Source organism: Opisthocomus hoazin, chromosome 14 (assembly GCF_030867145.1).
Source record: "Opisthocomus hoazin isolate bOpiHoa1 chromosome 14, bOpiHoa1.hap1, whole genome shotgun sequence".
NCBI classification, from domain to species: domain Eukaryota; kingdom Metazoa; phylum Chordata; class Aves; order Opisthocomiformes; family Opisthocomidae; genus Opisthocomus; species Opisthocomus hoazin.
This window is the reverse complement of record NC_134427.1, coordinates 2992565-3012620: the sequence shown is the minus strand read 5'-3', so window position 1 is coordinate 3012620 and position 20056 is coordinate 2992565. Positions and strand designations below refer to the sequence as shown.

At 38.5% G+C, this 20056-nt stretch overlaps 1 protein-coding gene across 1 annotated transcript in view; it reads right to left on the bottom strand.

Annotated features, from left to right (window-relative positions):
- The window catches only part of LOC142363111 (connector enhancer of kinase suppressor of ras 2-like), a 212282-nt gene that overhangs the window by 136796 nt on the left and 55430 nt on the right, over positions 1-20056 (bottom strand). Inside the window, exon 2 of the mRNA XM_075435506.1 lies at positions 4428-4591. Coding sequence (XP_075291621.1) covers positions 4428-4591 — 164 coding nt within the window. The remainder of the gene's footprint in view (positions 1-4427; positions 4592-20056) is intronic.

Here is a 20056-nt window from a genome sequence, read left to right as displayed (position 1 = left end):
TTCCATTCAGTATCAAAGTCTTTCTTCCCACTAGACTGTTTATATTTTAATTTCTGTGGGCTTTAACAACGTACTAACTCCAATACTGTTCTAATTAAATTAAATTTAGTTGCATAGATTTGAACAGCAACCCATGTTGACCTCAAAAGTACTCCTTTTTCTACTTTCCAATATATTTTAGTGTTTACCAATGAATTATTTTCCCCAGGCCCGACAGCTTTGTCAGAGTCAGCCAATACCTTTGTGCAAGTAGTCCTCCAATACATATCTGGATTAGTAATTCAGCTTTAATAAAATTACTCTCCAAATTCTAAATGGCCTGCACCTTTTAGTCCATAGGCATTATTTAGGTCACTTCAAATAAATAACTGCAGACCAGCTTCTGACCACACTAGTAAGAAAGGACTTTGATGTTTAAGATAGCATTGCCCCCCTCACACAGCCATCGTTCCCAATTTTCTTCACAATTAAAATGCAACTCAAAAACGTCTTTCTAAAATGGTCAAAGAATCGAAGCTGAAAGTACGGCTCACCTATGACTTTTCCTTTCATAGCACATAAATTCAACCTTAAGCAATCCCAGGGAAGTGCCAGTACTTTGCCTCCTACAGTAGAGGCTTCTCTCACTCTTTGCACTTCAATTCTACCGTTTGCAAAAACTAGATTATTCTAAAATTTAAAAATATTTAATTTTTAATGTAAAACACATATACTTTTGTCACATTATTGCCACTTCTGTTATGCATGGCTGTATCAGATCCTTTTATTTTTCCTTGTTTATATTTCTTACATTTCCTCCTTTCCTACTGCAGTTGTTCTTCCAGTGTAGAATTTTTTCTAGATAGGATTCCCATATGTAACACCCAGTTAAAGAAATCTCTGAATTCCGCTTTCTTTCAAAAGAAAAATTATCATCTGTCATTGTACATATTAGTAACATCTCTTCTGATTTCATTCAGAAATAATACGATGGTGTGAATCAATTAACCAAGACATAGTATTAGGGGTCATTTTTTTCATGTTTATTTGTGAAAAGTGGATATAAAATTATACCAAAGGCAAACGTGTACTACTAAACCTTCCCTGCCTTCAATAATTTGCATTTGAGAGTCCAGTTAATAGCTGGTTTAGGACGGGGAAGAAAAAACAAGGAGGTGTCTCCTTTTAGTTTTCTCTTGCACTTTGAACCCTAATTACGGGTCAGCGTTTAGCTGTGTACGTGCTGTGTAATGGTTTGCACCACTACGGCAGAAGCAGAGGCCTCGCTCTCCGACGTGTGACCCCATCAACAAAGTACTCCCTGCCCCCCAAAGCCAGTGGGCTGATGGCCAGGCCCTCAGGGAGCACATATGGAAAATACAGCATCGCAACATGGACTTTCAGTGTGTTCCAAGAGCTTGAGCTAAGACAGTCGCATTTCTCTTGGTTTCCTGAAGCAACATAGCTGTTCCGCAGCTCAGCTCATGACCAACGCGCAGCTGAATTCCTGACGCATCGCTGAGCCTAAGCTTACCTGAGAGATTTCTACAGTACATTGGAGCTGCTTCTGCTTAGAGCGTTACACAACCCTTCTAGCTAAGATGGAGCGGAACATCCTGTTAATACTGCCTGGAAGAAATAGGTCATGGAACTCGGACACTGCCAATTGCCAAAGAGAAATCAATTAAGAAATGCATGTACGGGGTGGGGGGGGGACAGGGGGAAATCGATGCTCATTGACATGGCCCGGTGAGTGGGTGATCTGCAGAGTACAAAGCAGCACTGACATATATCGATATCAACAGGAATGCAGCTGTCTGTGATCCAGAGTAGAAGAAAACACAGCGTGCACAGCACTGTGGATGCTCTGCCAGCGTGGGACTGGGAACACATGCCGTGCCGAACGGGGCAAATGGAAGGACAGAACAAACTATTGCTCCTGCTGTTACCAGCCCTCCAGTGTGCAGCTCAGGACCAGATTGTTTGAATTGACGTTTCCTCTCAATTTTTTTTGATAACAAGTCCTGAAAAAAATTTTTTAAAGTATATGTATACATGAATCTACAAATATACTTACTCTGTACACTGTGCCTAGATACAAACACACACACACAGTGTGTTAATTATTGACATCTTACTGACTGGGGCTGCATTCTAGCTGCCCATAAACTGTATTAAGTTTGCTTGTAATGTGACTCAGGAAATTGGGTAAATACACATGCTCCTTAACACATTCTGATTCAAATCATTTCTTGCATGTTAATGCCTGTTTAGTAGCATAAGCAAAATACAGATATCCCTATATCGCCCCTTTTTTAAAAGTACTTTTAAAATCAGGTCTTTCCTCTGTTTTTTCAGACTAGCTAGTCTAAAAATCCATTAGTGATGAACTCCAGTTCACTATTTTTCACTGATCACTTAACCAGCAGTCAGATTTTAGTGCAATAATCTATTACTGTTTCAAGATTTAGCACAGAACAAGAATGCAACTGTAGTATTTTAGAAGTGTTTCAGTCATTAATAAGGTCTCCTACCATTCAGTTACTGCCATTATTTAAAAAAAAAAAAAGAGATAAATTCTTAAGGATGCTTTTTGGTTATATAGATTAAAATTTTTACAAATCACTACAGATTAAAACCAGATTTTATACTTAGTCTTGTAAAACCTTTACTCATGATTCTGGCTCAGTGAGAAGCTGCAAGTATTGAAGAATATGTTGTGCACAGCAGCAAGGCAGAAATGTCAGAAGCAGGAGAATACCCCCAAGAGCAGAGCCGCAGGCAGCAGCCTCACTCAGCAGAAAGCACATGGAATGGGCAGGAAGATAAAAATTTAGAAGGGGGGGGGGGGGGGGGGGGGGGAAGCAGGCATTTTAGAGACAGAGTGAGAAAGGAAGGGTAAGGGCTTAAAGGCAGGAGGCTAAATAAATGATAGCGGGAGCTGGAAAATCCCCATCCAACTTTAAAAGAAAAAATAAGGTCATGAGATGGCACAGCAAGAGAAGAGCTGCATTATTGACCAGCAGCAGGACCATCATTTAAGAGGTACAGTATCTTTGTTTAAAAAAGAAAAAAAAAATATTAAAAAAAAAAAAATCAGCAAGGGTCCTCCTAACGGGCATTCTTGACTGAAGGGCATTCTTTTTCCAGAGGAAACTTCTTCAGTCTGCTATTTCTGACCAGTGCCAGGGCATAGCACGGCACTGTTCTATAGTGAACGAAACATTGTGAGGTATTTAGGTTCCTGTTATGCAGAAAACAATGTTTCAGAGGAAAAACTCTTGAGTTTTATTTTAAACATTTCCAAAACGCAGAAGTTTGTCGGATTGTGCAGTATGCACTAGTTTACAGGTACAGCAGCATCAAGGCCAAAAGCATCTCCCTGATTTGACATATATGTTAACTAGTTCGTAAGAGTAGGTCTTGAGCTATGTTAAGTATGCTTTCCAATTAGAGGCACTCGTAAGAAGCATGCACATAATAAAAGGTACTTCATACTGCTTCTTCTTTGACCAAATGCTTTTTTCCTGCTTGTTTTCTATTTCACTGCTAAGTGCCAGTTTCCCTGTTAGAGACAATTTATCTTAACAAAATCCCACAGGATAACCCAAGCTGTGCAAATCAGAACTCCTGATAAAGTAGTAAAATACTGGGATTGTCATGTGTAATTTACCTGTGTAATTTTACTACTCTTCTGTATTTTCAATATCCTTTCACCTGTTAACCTACACAAAATTATTTTTCCTTTAGAATTAAGTTAATGCATTGCATTTTACTAGCTGGCAGGAATTAAATAACAGAGGAAAAAAGAATTTTCTGATATCAAATACTTTGTTAAATAAAGGGCTAACTGAACTAATAATCTGTTATATCAAAAAAATGGTGTTGTTACAAATTTGGATACTTGCAGGTTGCTAAAAAAAAAATGAAAACACAATCCACTTTAAAACTGACACACTGCCTGTGCTTTAGATAAAGTCAATTTTATTATTCCAGTCCTGTCTTAAAGGTAATTTTAAACAATCTTCCAGTCTAATTAGCATTACCTTCCGGCTCCTTAGCACCATCCTTCTGAATGCTGGCTTGGTTAAAACTCTCAGGTTTACTTGGTTTAGTATAGTGTGGCAAATCTCAGTGAAACATGAGCACATATGGCATATAATTACAGAACCATATGGATGCCAGTAGTGATAGTCAACAGTGTTTGAATACAAGACCAAGAAAGTTAGCATAAGAGCAATAAAAGACCATCATACATGATCATAAAATGGATATATATAGTCTCCTTACAGCTGAAAGAAGCCTGTACGTGTCTGTCCTTTAACGATGCAAAGCCACTGTGTCTGTACAAGCATATAGCTATAGAGTGCAGTCTACATTATTTCAGTTTTGGTTTGGAAATTTATAAACCCAGATTATTAAGATGAGCGATGCAAGAAATCACTTACCAATGCACATAGCAGATCCACTGCTTCCAGTATCAGTTCTTGGTGGCCAATGCGAGTGACTCCCAGTTCCTCAAGCTCTTGGTGAGTGATGTGTAGCAGCTGCTCGCCATTGATCTTCTCTCTTTCAAAATTTTTTATGTATTGTTGGAGGCAATCATCAAGACCTAATTTAAAAAAAGCCAGCAACGCATATTCAGAGAACAGAGGCAATCTTCATTCTGCAGTTCACAAATACAGACATTTCTTTGGAATACAAGTAAAATTCCTTGTTCAGATCCATCATGGAAAATATGCAAAAAAAAAAAAGTAACTTACACAGTATAGTGCATACTATGAAAGGGAAAAGTTTTATTACTGACATCATTTTTGACAGTCTTAAATATTTTAATACCAATTTTAAGCCTTCATAGTACTTATTAGGGAGGCAGGGGAAAGGACAAAGAAGCAGAGAGAGACATTATAGAAAACCTTTTTCTTAGCATGTCATGAAGACCTAAATATAAGTTCAGCTTTATGATCAGGAGCATATTCTTCCTGGTATTCCTCTTGTAGGACTCTTTGAAGTCATACGGGGTAGCTATTGCTGATAAGGAAGCATGTTTTTCAGGCTCAGTAACCACCTACACTAACTCTGCTACACCCAGTGCCAATTCTTTTTTTCCCAAGTCAAACTATCCAACTTTCTGAAACTCAATAACAGACAGATTGTTATCATACAAAACCTTCGATTAATAATACTTTTTTCCCCATGCACAACGAATTATTTCATTTTGCACTGAAACTTGCTACAGTAAGAATTACAGATTCGGTAGCTGCCACATCATTCTGTGTCTCAGACCAGAGAGGGGACTGATTAACAACATAAGCTGAGTTATTTTTCATTCCTCCAAATTCGTTCCAGAACCACACACGCTTTAAGCTTCCAGCTACAACAATCAGTTGAACACAAAACTCCCTACTACAGAAAGCTACATGAGGTTATGCAGAGTTCCCTCAAGGACTCTGTCCAGAATTGTACTAGATTCAACAGAAACCTGATAGGCACATGATTTTCTGGAGACCTATAAAAATTCAGCTTCAATAGTTTCATCTGCTAAGTAGAGCAAGCAGAGCTTTGATTCTCAGTTATATGTCCTGCAGTGAAGCAAGTAAACCCAAGATTCATAAAAAGTACAGCTATGCAGAAACCACAGAAATAACCAACTTGGGCATTTAAAGAAGTGAGAGCTTTCAAATATCATAATTTCTCCATGCGGCCTTCTGTTAAATACACATGAAATTACCAGTATGGTTAAATTAAGGAGAAAACATGTATGCAAGCACTAAGAAAACACAATGTATATGAAGAAAAGGAAAGTAATAGGCATATGAACAGTATTGTTCTCATTTGTCTGTTTAAAAGTTCCCACATATGCAATATAAACAGGAATAAAGCAAAAGTTGTCTTCATTTCCTGGAGTACTAAGTAAGGAAACAGATAATTCTATCATGTACCTTAGTATCTTTTAAAGAGAAATTTGTACTTATGTTCACATTTTTTGAACCACAAAGGTCCTTCTAATTAACCAGATGATACCATTTGGCAATGACGAACAGAAATACATTCCTCTAAATTAGTACAGGAACGCTAAATGAGTTCCACAAGAGGACGAAGGAAGTTCTCCAAAAGCATATGAGAAAACTACATTACTATCTATTGTGCCATTTATAAGCAGACCTTCTTAGATACTTTTAAGTGATTTAATTCCATCTAATAAAGTTGGTCTATTCCATTGTAATAGATGTAGCTAAACACATTACTAACATGCAACACCCCAACCTGACAGAATGCTGCGATTAGTTAGCATCCAGAGATGAATTTCTAAAAGTTAGAGGAGGATCTGCTCAGAATAATGGAACCACCTGCTGGGGAAGTGAAAGCTTGTGGAACCCAGAAAATTTGAAATTTAAAACTGTCTTGTAGACAAAACCAGTTGATATTGTCCATGGTTTTCTGTTCTCAGGCATTTAGACAGAGTATCTGACAAAGAGTGATCTGACACCTTATCTTTGGCATGTGGAGTATTACCATGTTAAGTATCAATTAAGCCAATGCAATTCAGCTGAGACACAAGGACTGTGACAATACAAGAACTGAATAAAACAATCTATTCGTCCTCTGTTCCATAAATACAAGCGAATATATTACAGTTTCCTTCAATTAACGTATCTTCCAAAATTATTCAATTATTTAAGCTGTAAACTGATAGTCCTAAGGCATGTTATAGTGCTCATTTATCATTTACCAAGTAACATGCACAGTTTTATAGTTGCTTACACATATATACCACACCAAACTAGATTAGTGATATAAAACGTTATATTTTATATTGTAATTCGTAAGTATGAGGTAGTTTGGCTTTTGTTTTGGGTTTGGGGTTTGTTTTTTTTTTTAACTCAAAATAGAGTCTGTAATACACAAGCCTTTTCTGTGTTCTGGAATGTTCTGCAAACAGGACACTTCTCTGCATCTGTTCAGGGGTTTAAATGTTTTTGAATAATTTGATGTAAGTATATTTCAGTTTGGATTGGTTGGAAACTTATCCCTGGAAGATCTGCATTTACTATTTAACTTCTGAAATTCAGAGCCGTTACACACTGCTGTTCCCTGCTTGCTGAAGAACAATGCTTAGAAACAACTTCCGAACAAATTCCAAACCTCATGCATGCCAGATTTGCTTTTAGCAAATATTTGCCTAAAACTCATCAGAAAAAGTCACTGAAACTGACACCACAAATGAAATTGTTTTGAACTAAAGTGAAGGAAATTTATTTAAAAATTTACTATCAGTGGCCACAGATAAGCTTTTGTAGTATTCTGAAAGATTTAGGAAATACCAAATGAACGTGACATCCTATGAAAACTGTGTAGTCAGATGTATTAAATGTGCCTTTGTGCCAGAGAGAATGTATGACAGAAGAGCAAAATATGAAATTTATATTATTCATACTGCTCTGTAATAGCTCCCCAGGGCATCTTTAGAAGGCGTTTACTTAATGGTGCAAACAGTATGGCACTTGACAACAGAATACAGAAATATATCATTTAAGGACCAGGCTGTCTCATAGCATGACAGCATCTAATAAATACATACAAAAAAGAAATGTTTATCCATTAGTCTCTGCTTTTCTGTCTATCTAGGAGCTAGGTATTGTATTGCATTGCTCCTTTTCCTGCAATGCAAAATTTTGTGTTTGATGGCAAGTGTGAGGTGTTACAAAGCAAGAATTTAGCTATTAGTACTTTCAGTCTTTATTATTTACGGCTATAATTGTTTTTCGCATGAAAATATCAAAGGTGCAATTAGAAAGAGTACAGAATGAGATCATTTTGACTCACCAAAGCCAAATGGAATATTTATTTCCTCAAGCCACTTAGGCCTCATTAGTGCTCTTTATGCAATTTTCGATATAATTTCTGTTTACAAATAAGACTAAAATTAGTTACGGTTCATAAATACAAAGATCTAAGGGGCATTAACTCTGTTTTATATGTAGATAAATAAAATTAAACCACTGTTCCCAAGTTACACAGTGTCAGTTAGGCAAGAAAGAGAGGTTTGCAGTTCGGTTTCTGTACATTCTTTTTTTTTTGGGGTACAGTTTGTAACTAGAAGATTATCTCCTTCATAGTGCAAAAAATTAATTCAAGGAAAAGGGTTTAAACATGTATGCTTTATTTTAAACCTGAGACTTAACATCTATGATGAAAAAAATCTGCTATATTGTCTCTTTCCATTTTTAAGTAAAAGAAATCTTATTCCATCCACATGGACTAGGAAGACTTTATGTCTGTATTCAAACAGTAGAGGAAAACAAGCATCTCCAATATGTTTACTGCTAACCATGATTTTGCAAATAAGGCAAGTAGTAAATTGCCTAAATCAAGAAAACACAAAAAAGAAAGTAGGCGGAATAAAGGTAGGGAGAAAGGGCAGAAAAAGAAAAGCCAGTTAGCTTTAAAATGCTTATTTTCTTAACTGCATAATTAAGAAGAAAGGGATCATTAAAACAACAAAGCAAACCAACATGTTATAAAGAAATCCTCTGTAGAGCTAGCTAAAATCAGATTTAAGTATTAACTCAGAGCCAACATTGCGAAAGACGTGCTACATATCTTGAGCAATAAGAGCCACTGAGATTAAAATGAATCTTTCCATTGATGTCACCAAACATCAGGTTTGTTTTGCACTAAAAGCACAAACATCGTTGCCATGTTATGTAAAGATCTGTCCCTTTCTCTCTGGCATTAGATAGGGATATTGAAAAAAAAAAATTACTACAAAACTAACGGAATGAAAAAGCACAGGTTGTTGCCCTCTATGCAGGAAGCCAGATTACGCAGACAGAGCAGCTCTCACAGGGGAGGAATGTGGTGACAATAACTTTGTCAAGTGTGACTGAACACAAAAGAAAAGTAATTTCTAAGTTTAGAAGTCTCTCATTTCCAATTTTTCATAAATCTCTCCATAAATTACATTTATTCTCTCCTCCTTTCTCATATATTTCAATGTATTTTTGTTTCTTATTGTAAGCTATGCTGGTTTTGTAATCTACCCTAAAAATTCCCGGCCAAGTGACGGTTTTGTTCATACTGCATCGTTATTCCCAGCGGAACAGATACGGCAGCTGGCTAGAGCGACAGAACGCCGGCTGTGAAACGGCGGGGTTACGGCGAGGGCAGACAGGAAAGGTCCTCGCCAGTTCAGCTTGTCACAAACATGACTGCTCTCACGAGGTGATTCTTCTGACAGAAGAGGGTATACAAAATGATACGCCCTCTTGTAAAAATGCAGTGTTGCTCATTCTGCTTTTAGGCTCTAGGATGAAAGAGATGGAGAAAGCTCAGTGGAAACACATTTACCACTTCTGACTTCTGCAGTTTAGCACTGATGTAAGGAAGCGTTAGAGTCCTCTTACAGCCAGTTTGGCAAAGAAGTCAAAACCACTTTTTTTAAGAGTCTGACAAAGTGTTTAGCATTTTTCCTAATTAAAATAAATGTTAAATTAAAAAGCACATAGCAGAATACTAAAATCACAATTGCACAACGGCTTACACACACCAGCAGATTTGAAGCACAGATACAAGTGTCTGCGGAATCTGGGTCCGAAGGACAAAACCTGAAAGTCAAGGGAATGAGCTCAGCTTGTTCGCAAGGATGACAGTTCGGTCTGCCAAGAGCAAATTAATATTCCTATTAATATATCTCATTTGACTAAGGAAAGCTATACAACAATCGTATCTCTGTTGCTACAGAACGGTGACTTGTCAAAAATCAATAAATCAAAGTGAAACAGGGACAAACTCAATCTTCAAATGTTGTTGCATGAAACGATGGAGGAAATCCACTAAAACTGTCGTGTCCTTCAGCCAAGACAAATGCAAACGGCAACCGCGCCTGTTTGTGAGGGCAGACATCTTGTCAAATACAACCACAGGAACACGCCCGCACCAGCTCATGTGCCTCCAGAGTGTGAGCAGAGCTGTGAGCCACCAGGGTCACCTAATAATTCAAAAGAAAACTGCTCGTACTGAAACTACTTCTGGATGACAGGGACAAAAAAAAGGACAGAAACACTGCAAAGAAGGGAGCAGAAAAGGTAGAAGACAACCAGAAACTGTGTGCACTTTGAGAAACAGCATAGAGAGGAAGATTGCTGAAGTAGGTTTGGAACCATAAGAAATTAAACATACTGTTTGATCCCTGCTGGTTTTTGCATGTGACCTCTCACATGACCTTCCAAATAAACAGGACTGCATCTAAGACACCTTGGCCAATTCCACCCGTGGCTTCTCTTCCCGGGCAAAGCAACTTGCAAGTCCAGCAAATCAGCTATTTGCTATCAGCGGAAGAGGAAACTCTTATTTCTGTGCTGGAAATTACCCAATTCATTGGGGAAGGCAGCACAAAGTTCTGCTGCTGTCACAACCTTCAGTTTACATCTGCAGATCTGCCTAAACATATCCAGTGTTTAACAGCATCTGCCGGCTCAGTCCAAGTAGTAGTAGTTACAGAAGATGAAAAGGTTGGGTTTTAAAAAAAATTAAAAAACCAAACACGCTGATATTTTTCTATATAAAGCAATTTTTCACAGCTAGCTAGAAAGATCTGGAAGAAATTGACTGGCTGGTTGACAGAGGGAAGTAGGTGGAGATTGCATGCCTTTTCCTAAATGTAATTTTATTGAATACTCACATCAGTTCATGGGTGTTCTGGATCAAAACCCACTTTGATGTAGTACGTTGGGCTTTGGCACACTGGATCTTTCCCAATTCTTACGTAACTTGTAACAATGAAAATCATCAGGTGGGTATTTTTTTGTCAGTGACATTAAAAGCTTTTTCAGAATTATTCAGTCCAAATAAAGAAAATGGATAGTCCTCAGGACCACATTCACACTAAGCTGACTCTCAAATATCAGCTATTTGTTCTTAAGCCCTTTCAGGAGGAAAAAACCTGGTTAGAGCGCCTGGAGAGAAGTATCTTCACACATCTCAAACACCAAGCTTGGAGCATTTCAGAAGTCTAGAGTCTATCTAAAAATTGGAGTATCATGCAGTATTTTGCATCTTTAAGCCTACTTGCCACAAGCCTGATGTATAGCAATATAGTAGCCAGATTACAAAATTTCATACAAAAACTGTCAAAAGTTGCAAGTCATAGCATGGATGCACAAACACACAAAAAGGGAAGAGTTGAGATTATTAAAAAAAAAATCCCTTAATTCTGGCATTATCTGACCTTTACATGCTTGACTGTATTTAAATGTTGCTTCCTTGGATGAGTTTCCTCTGCATCACTATAATATGCAGACAGTTAGGATGGATGTTTTAGATGCAAATACAGGCAAGACTTCTGCAACTTGAATTTACAGAGCCATCATCTGCATGAACAGGAACTAGAGCAGGATGAAGGCTTCAAATGAATGTTTCCCAGACACCAACTGACACCAAAAGTATTGACTTCCATTCCAGGCTTCAAACTGGATTGGACTTCACTGGATGTCAACTCTCCCACTTGTCTCAGATCTCTGGCTCAGGGTGTGCAGGTCCACAAGCTACTTCCCTTGCTCCTGTTGCCCTCTTCTGATGGAGCCAGGCTCCACATCTACCCCATTACAGCCTCTACAGACATGCTCAAGCACCAGCACCCAGCCAGACCAGTTCTCCGACCCTTGGCCTTTCATTCAGAGGGCTCCCTTCTCCTCAGGATCTCCCGTCCTCATCCTTCAGCTACATCCCACACACCAGCCAGCATCACTGGCTCAACAGTCCCAGTTGCAAGTATGCTTTTACCCTCCTAGTTCTTATAACAAATCTCTCTTTTTTTTTTCTCCTAGCAAAATCCTGCATATCTTTAACCCCCTTCATTCAGTGCCAGCTCCCATTTCCAGATGTCACACATTTTCTCCTTCCACGCTGTCCCAGTTCTTGTGTTTCTCTACGCATGAATCAGGCAGCTTCCTCTCCTCTGTACCAGCAGGGAAGCAGTGTCACGAGAGCACAGGCTGGAGGGAGGTGGAAGCTGCTGACCTCAGTTCCTCTTCTCTCCCCAGAACAGGTCAGAGCTTCACTTGCAATGACAGATCTGCTCAGCCACAAGAACCTTTTACAAAAGGGACATAATCCTCAAGAAATGTAAAAATCCATAGCAAGTTCCTAAACACATAAATATCCTTTTTTTCCCCCCTCCAAAATGTCCTCCTCTGAGTAAGGGCAAACATTGCAGCCACTTCACCAAGAGCAGATATCCGACACAAACCAGCCTCCAAAATTCTATCCCATAAGCAAAATCAACTGCAACATTATTGTGGTTTTTAGCATGGCCAAAGCAACAGGCATTTCCATAATCTCAGTGTCTATAACTCTAAGCTCTTTTTGGCAGCGTTTTTCCAAGATAACTATATTATCAAGACAAAAGCTGTGCTGAAATTGTTAATGTTTGAAGAGTTCAGAGCATCTGAGAAGGTTTTGTAAGGGGATGTGTCAAGCAATATTAATAAAAAAATGAACAAACGGCTGCACTTACAAAATGTCATTTAATGATACGCCATCACCCTTACATTGACCTTCATCTATATAAATTAAATGACCTCAGATAGTTCTGCTTTCATTACCTATGACTGAATAATAGGAAAGGAAGACATTCTAACTTTTTCCTCAGACTGACAGGTGTTGTGGAGCTGTGGCATTGTCACAGAAGTAATAAACAGCATTTGCAGGAAGCTTGCTGGAACAAGACCTGACCTTGAAGATGTTTCTGGAAGAAAAGTGTCACACTCAGAGGATGTATCACATTTTCAGACACAAGTGCATGCTCCTTGCTGTCACATTTCACAACAATCTTAACCAAGATATGTCACTGATGCTCTTACGGATGAATTTCCCATAAAAGTGTTAAAACACACAAGTGTCTTTATTAGCTCTCTGTGCTAATAAAAATTTAAATCTTTCCTCAGCCTCATTAATTTTCTCCTTGATAAAGATGTAAGAACAGCCTCCGGTCATTTTGTGAAGCCGCCTGGCTGAAGAATGACCTGGAAGTGCTAGCAAGCCTCTAAGAGCCAGCACATTCATACCTCCCATTTACTTGATTATGTGCTTCCACATTCCAGTGTGACTAAGCTGAGAATACTCGGACCCTGAATCTGCCTTGTTACATTTACTTCAAAAGAGAAATGCTCTGGCCAAATGCAAGGCATTTCCTGCATTGGACTCATGTAACACATTGCTTGACTTTTTTGAAACAGAGTTTGACAAGAATCTCTTCTGGCAGAAGCACAGGTTCCGACTTCGAGTGGCACCCTCGTACACCCTGCTCCTCGTGCTTCGTTCGACTGCGTGCGGCTGTGTAGCGAATTGGGTCAGGAACTGCTCGATGTTAGCGTCCCTCTGTTTTGTTACCAGCTATTTTTAACTGGCACAGATGAAGTGGAACACACCAGTGGATGAAAGAGCAGATGCTTAAGCTGGCACCACTGCCAACATGCATGCTTTTCAAGCTACACCAGAAGAAAGCCATTTTTGACAATTCTTTACTTTGTTTTCTCTTTTATTTACTGAGATAGCAAACTTATGATGACGATCCCAGCCATCATTGCAGACATTGTGAAATACATACCGACATTTTAAAAACTTTTAGGACTAGCCAAAAAGACAGTACGAAATAAATTCACAAGGCCAAAAATAGAGAAGAATCTTCTTGATTTATACTCAAACCAAAATGCAGAACCAGCATAACAAAATTCTCAAATCTCTTTATCTGGTCACGAAAGAGCAAGTATCTCTTTATCAGAACAATTCTGGTGATGACTGAACATCTGTAGGATCAGTAATAAGTGAGTAAGTCACATCTACCCTGCATGCATGAGGGATAGTGTTGCTTAGAAGTGAGAAGGGATGTGGTCAGGTTTCGTATTCCTCTTTGCAAGGAGTGCCAAAGATTGTCTTCTCATCAACCCAGATTGGAGGGTTGTGGTGTAGGCAATTTAGAGAGCCTGTTTCAGTGCACTATTTCCAAGATGGTGTTTTTGCAGTAACCACTAACCTGCTGCCAAAGATGAACGGGAAAAAAACCCCACGATGTCACGGGGCGGGGGGGGAGAGACACAAACCAAACAAAAAACCACGAATAAAAAGGAGCTATTCTTAGGTGCAAAGAAAAATATTAGGAAATTAAATATAATTTCCTTTACTAGAGCCTAAGCACATTGAGATGAATTTATTTCAGACTCCTGTTGTCTCCATCTTAGAAAGGTCAGAAATTCTAATAAGAAAGGAACAGCATTAACCATGTTCTCGTATACAAGGACAGATCTTCAAAGCAAGAGTACTAGAACAAATAAATATAACCAAGAGCTCCTTTCTCCAGCTTCCAAGGATTTACCCACCTTGCACTCCCCACAGGAAAATCTTAATCACAGGCTGGCCTTCAAAAAACTGCAGTTTGGTATCACATAACCAATCACACCAAACAAGTTTTTGTACAAGTAATACAGAGATATGCCCCATTTGTCCCTGTTCTTGAAAAAGAAACACTAAAGAGACAGATAACAAGTTTGTCCAAGCTAATCAGTACAGACAAATAACCAGTCAGACAAAATTTGTATAATCGTAAGACAGACATTTAAACGTAGGTGAAATGAATCCTACCCAAAAAGTATCTCTGACAAGCTTGCAACAGGGCTCTACACTAAATTCAGTTCATAATCATATTCAAAACCATCCAGGCATAATGTCACAGATGATTCAGAACAGTGACTTCCCAGCCAAAACATGTATAAAGAAACAGAAATTTTTGAGGCATATACACGGCCGCAAAATGTGATCAACAAAGTAAACCCGTGAGAGGCCAGCCAGAATCCCAGGTCACGTTCTCCGACAGCAAGTGCTAACGCTTGCAAAGCTGAGTGGCGAGAAGAGAGCTGACACAGAAGAATCAAACAAAAAGCACTACATATGTTTCAGTGCCAAAATATATTAATTCTTGTTCTGACTTCACTGATGTATTTTACCAAAAATCCTAGCTATCAAAAGAACAGCCAAATCCATGCAGACATTTATAGTGAAACGCCCAAATAAAGGAGATTTCTGATCAACGCAATTTCTTCAGAAGCTACAAGTCTAGGACCCAATTCACAAGTAATAGTTTAAACACCTGCAAGACAGAAATCCTAGAAGTAGAAGGTAGTCAGGTGGTTGTCAGGAACTGTCAATTAACTGTCAGGAAACTCCCATACCAGGAATTCTTATTTTTATCGATACAAACTGTGTGAAACCAGCAAAACTAAGCAGAAGGGAAGAAATCACAAACAAAAGAGAAATCAAACTAAATCCTACTGAAGAAAGAAGCTTTTCTCTTTCCTTATGTTTATGCATTCTTGTTCTATGCATTTATATTTTGTGGTGATGCCAGACAAATTTATTATAGTTGTTATTGGGCAGAATAAGTGCCAGAAATTTTTATTCACTACCACTTTTCATGCAGTATCAGATTAAGAAAGATTAAGTTTCTGGCTTCAAATAAATGATGAAAAAATATTACTACATCTTAAATCACTATTATTTTGTGTTTTAATTCCAAATTCTAAATGTTTTGCTATTTGATCTGGTCATAGCTTATCCAAGATTAAATATTTCTATGAAGCAACATGAAATTGGCAAGAATTTTGTCATATCTAAAGAAATATATAGCCAAAAGTCCATGAATAAAATATGATTACACTTCAACGTATAAAAAAATGTAATCCACCCAGCAAAGCAACAGAATTAATGATAATTCAGTACAAAAAAACTAAAATGAAATGATTACAAAACACTTCAATACCACAGGATATCACACACTCTGACGTTTGAAATATTACTTTTCAATATGCTTAAGATGATTAAATCTTTCACATGGCAGTGTGTAAAAAAAAGGTTGTTGGTCAGTACTAGTGCCTGAGATTTAAATCTCTTGGACGAGGAAGCATCAGAAAGTACTACTCAGTTTCCATCCAGACCTAAACACTATTGCAGCTATAAAGCTCACTGCTGCCACAGGATAACATGAGAGAACCAAAACATGGCTCAAACCGATCCTAGTTATTTCTCTGTTCTTCAGAAGTCAACAGTTGAAGCCGTTCTCTGAAGATGTCAGACAAGGAGTAAGAGATACGTAATAGTCATGTGCCAGTTACAAAAGCTGTCCATAAAACCTCTATTTAGAGCTTCTGGTGAAAAGGTAAATGTATCAAAACATTAACAATACAGGTCCAACAACCTGGAGCAATGCACTGTATAAACTGAGCAGGATAAATTCATTCTGTTAGCAAAAGTACCACAATAGGAAATAATATTTCTGGGGATGTTCCTCATGGCTACCCAGGGAGCAGACTGCTGCACTACTCCAGCAGCCATTCCCCAGTAAAGTCACGAAAAAGAAAGGTCTCTTCTGGTTTACTGTGCTTTCTTTTACATATATGCCAGAGAACTAAACCTGGAAAGCCATTAGAGGAGGTTCCTCAGCTCCTTAAGTCACGCTTAGGAAGCGGTTTGCTTCTCCCAGCACACTTTGCAGCTACACCTGGTGCCACAGGCTGTGACAGACGGACACGCTTTAGACGTCGTCTTCTGGTCTTTGAGCATAGCCCTGAGATAGCACGGCTGAGAACCTCAGGCAGGAGCAAATTATGCAAAGAGTAACACAGAAACCACTGGGAAAAGTGAATATACAAAGAAATTAATGAACTACAGTTTCTGTACAAAATAAAATAGCTGTGATAAGAAGAAAGCAGGGAAGCAAGAGTGAGATAATCCAAAAAGGTCAGAAGAGTGATCTAGGTGCGACTGTCACATTTGCAAAACATTTTGTCTTCAAATCATCATGTGATTAGCTTTTTCTAAATTGCCTTTTTTCTGAACTTCTCGAAATACGACATGAAACAAAGACAACTTCATTTCTTAGGACATTACTAATTCTCAGTGAAAATGCATTCTGTCACCTGTCGCTGCTTTTGTTTTTTCCTGTGATGCCAGCTGGTAAATTAATAGGTAAATCTGGCCGCTCCAGTCTCTCTCAGCAAATATGGAAAAAGCTCAGTGCATCCCGGATCCAAGAGACTGCCTCTTTCCTACTTCATACGTTTGTAAAAGCAAAATAAAACTTGAAAAGCTTTTACATGAGCGTTATAAAACCCAATTTATAAAAGAAATGCTGCCATTTGTAACAAAGGGTTTCAGCCCACAACTAAGGATTAAGTGCTTACAAACAGACTCCGGGAGAGGTGTCGCCGGCTCAGAAAAATGCTGGGTGAGCAAGGCTGCTTGGAGGAGTTCGTTACGCAACTGGCCCATGGCATAGTCAGTCAAAGGAGCAGGCAAAGAGCAAATGTAACTTGGTTGCTAATTCTACAGACCACAGCAAAATTTCAGGCTGCTTCATCGCTAAGAGGATTTAGCAAAGACTGAGTTACAATTCACTTCTTGGGAGCCCAGCACACCTGCGTTAAGAGGATTGTGCAGGTAGAGGGTGGCAACTTGCATCTTCACTTTAGCCAGAAGCATAGATAAATTTTTCTGGCCTAAGAGGATTCAATCAGCAGTTTTAGTTACTGTTGTGCTGTGATTGTGTGCTTTACCAGGTGACGCACCACTTTGGCTCAGCATGGATCTAAGAAAAACAAGCAAGCCTCCCCTGCCACGCACAACCCTCCTCCCCGAACCCCGACACCAGCACAGCCCATTCTGACCTGCTGAACCTCCAGTCCAGGCTTTTGGAACCTCAGTCCAAAAGGCAAAACAAGCACATGGAAAGAGTTATGGACGTGGATTCAGTTGTGTGAAAGCATTTCAGGTTGCATTATTCAAGTTGCACTACTTCAGCAAAAAAATCACAGTCTTAATTTTTATCTTTTAAATCTAAATGCTAAGTGCATTATTTCCCTGAAGCAAGCACCAAACTATTGATAATTTTCAATCTGAAAATGCATGTAGTTATTTTATGTATTTTACATATATGGTATATTATGATTCTTGTTTTTAAATGCTTTAAAGACATCTACTTTAGATATGACATCTCCGTCATCATATCCCTCCCTAGTTCATGGTCTCTGTAATTAAGAATTTAAAGAGTTTCAGAAACAAAAAGAAGGTATCATTTTGATCTCAAACACAGTAGCTGATTAAGACTGAATTCGGATTTTTCCTTCATTATCCTTTTGTCAGATAAACTACATTTGAGAATGTAACTTGTTAGGTAACTTGATAATGTAGATTAATTGACAGTACTATTCACAGTGTTTCTTTTCCCTAAATGTGTATAAACGGGAATGGAAAAATTTAAATTATGATGACCTTTAATACTTGTCTAAAGATGCTATTTGCTTACCATGACCAATTTGCAAATACTAACTTAAAAAACAAATCCAGTACCTGCAAACACACTAGAAGTGATTTACAAAAATTAAACGTCCTTGACTTACATTAGTCATTTTCAGGGACAGGATGAAAAATTAGTATTTCCTCTAGAGGGCTTCAGGGTCTATATAATTTCACAAGTCATCTAGGTTATATTGTGCCAAGTGACTGCACTACGAAGTGTCAGAAAGGCTCGCTGCTATTCTGCTTGCTCCTGCTTGGGGGGGGAATGGAGCCATGGAGGGGGAAGAGGTGGAAATCACGATTAGTGAATTGCAGAGATAACACTCTGATGATCCTGTCATGGCTGGCATCCTCACTTTCCAATACCACTATCAGAAACCAAAAAATGAAATGGAGACTGGTTCTATGATTACTTTTACTAGAAATGCTGAAAGTAATAAATTTTCACTTGATGTTCTCTTGGAATATTGTTCTCATGGAAAACCAGTCCTTTCTTTAAAGATTACTTTAATACCACACTAATATTAGTTCAGAATTTAACAGGAGATTCTAAAGCAATGCATATCTGAAACTTGTACACCAAGTAAATTATCATTTTAAATTTTCCTCAAGTCCGTATTGTGATAATCTTGTTAACCAAGCTCTTGATTCAAAAATTTATACACTAATAGAACATTTAACTAAAGCTCGGGGCTTCAATTTTAATCACCTTACTGTCTCAGTGTTTCCATGTCTGCCACCAGAAATTCTAGCCCTGATCAGCCAAGATAGTTTTGTTCTATATTCTGCCTTTGTTTCTCTCTATTCTTTTGCAAAGCTTGTATTTCACATGTCCACCTTACTACTGAGCCACTATGTTATTCACTACCTCTCAGCAGCTCTTACTTTTCAAGTATCAGGTGTGTCAACTATACTTCTAAAGATGATATATTTCTTCTCTTTTCAGATATAAAAATGCCAATAGAGGTGCAGTTCCATAATGGGCTTAAGCCAATTTCAGACCATGCTGCTGCCAAAAGAGGCAACAACTTTTCCTCCCCCCCCTCTTGTATTGGCATTAGTAGTTTTATGGCAGCAGAGTGAATCAGACCAGCCTGTCTGAGAAAACTGCAGGTGAAGCATGCAGAAGGTGAAGGGAAACTCAACCTTTTCTGTCAACAGCCTGTGAGAAAAAAAACTTTGGTTTGAAAATTCAGCAGCTAAAGCAGTCATTTTCTGCTCTTTGCCTCTGACCGCTTGCTGCTACCTCCAAATGTCTTTGTGACTGCACGTTGAGCTGAACTGGGGAACGGATCCATCTGAACAATAGCCCAGAAAAAAATAAAAGAACAAAGGTTATTGTTTGGCAGGTGAATATTCTCCAATCCAGTGTACAGTACAGGCACAGAAACCAGAGCCAGCATTCCCAGGAGACAGGGCAAGGAGGAGTTGCAAGGACACAAGAAGCACGGAGGTAGAAGCACGCGGATGGAGCAACCCTTTAAACCAGGACTGCCACGAAGAAAGTTGTTTGATTGATTACATCAACGTAAAAAAAGCTTGGAAAGGAAAGATGATGCTGATGTACAAGACTGCTATAATTTACTACAGCAAAATGTAAAAAATCACTTACAAACACAGATCACAACAAAAGAGTCCTTTTCCAACAGGCACAAATTGTTCTAGTCCCAGGTGTCTCTGATGGGACTGGTGGTCCTTTTTATATAAATATGATGAAGGAAAGGAGAAG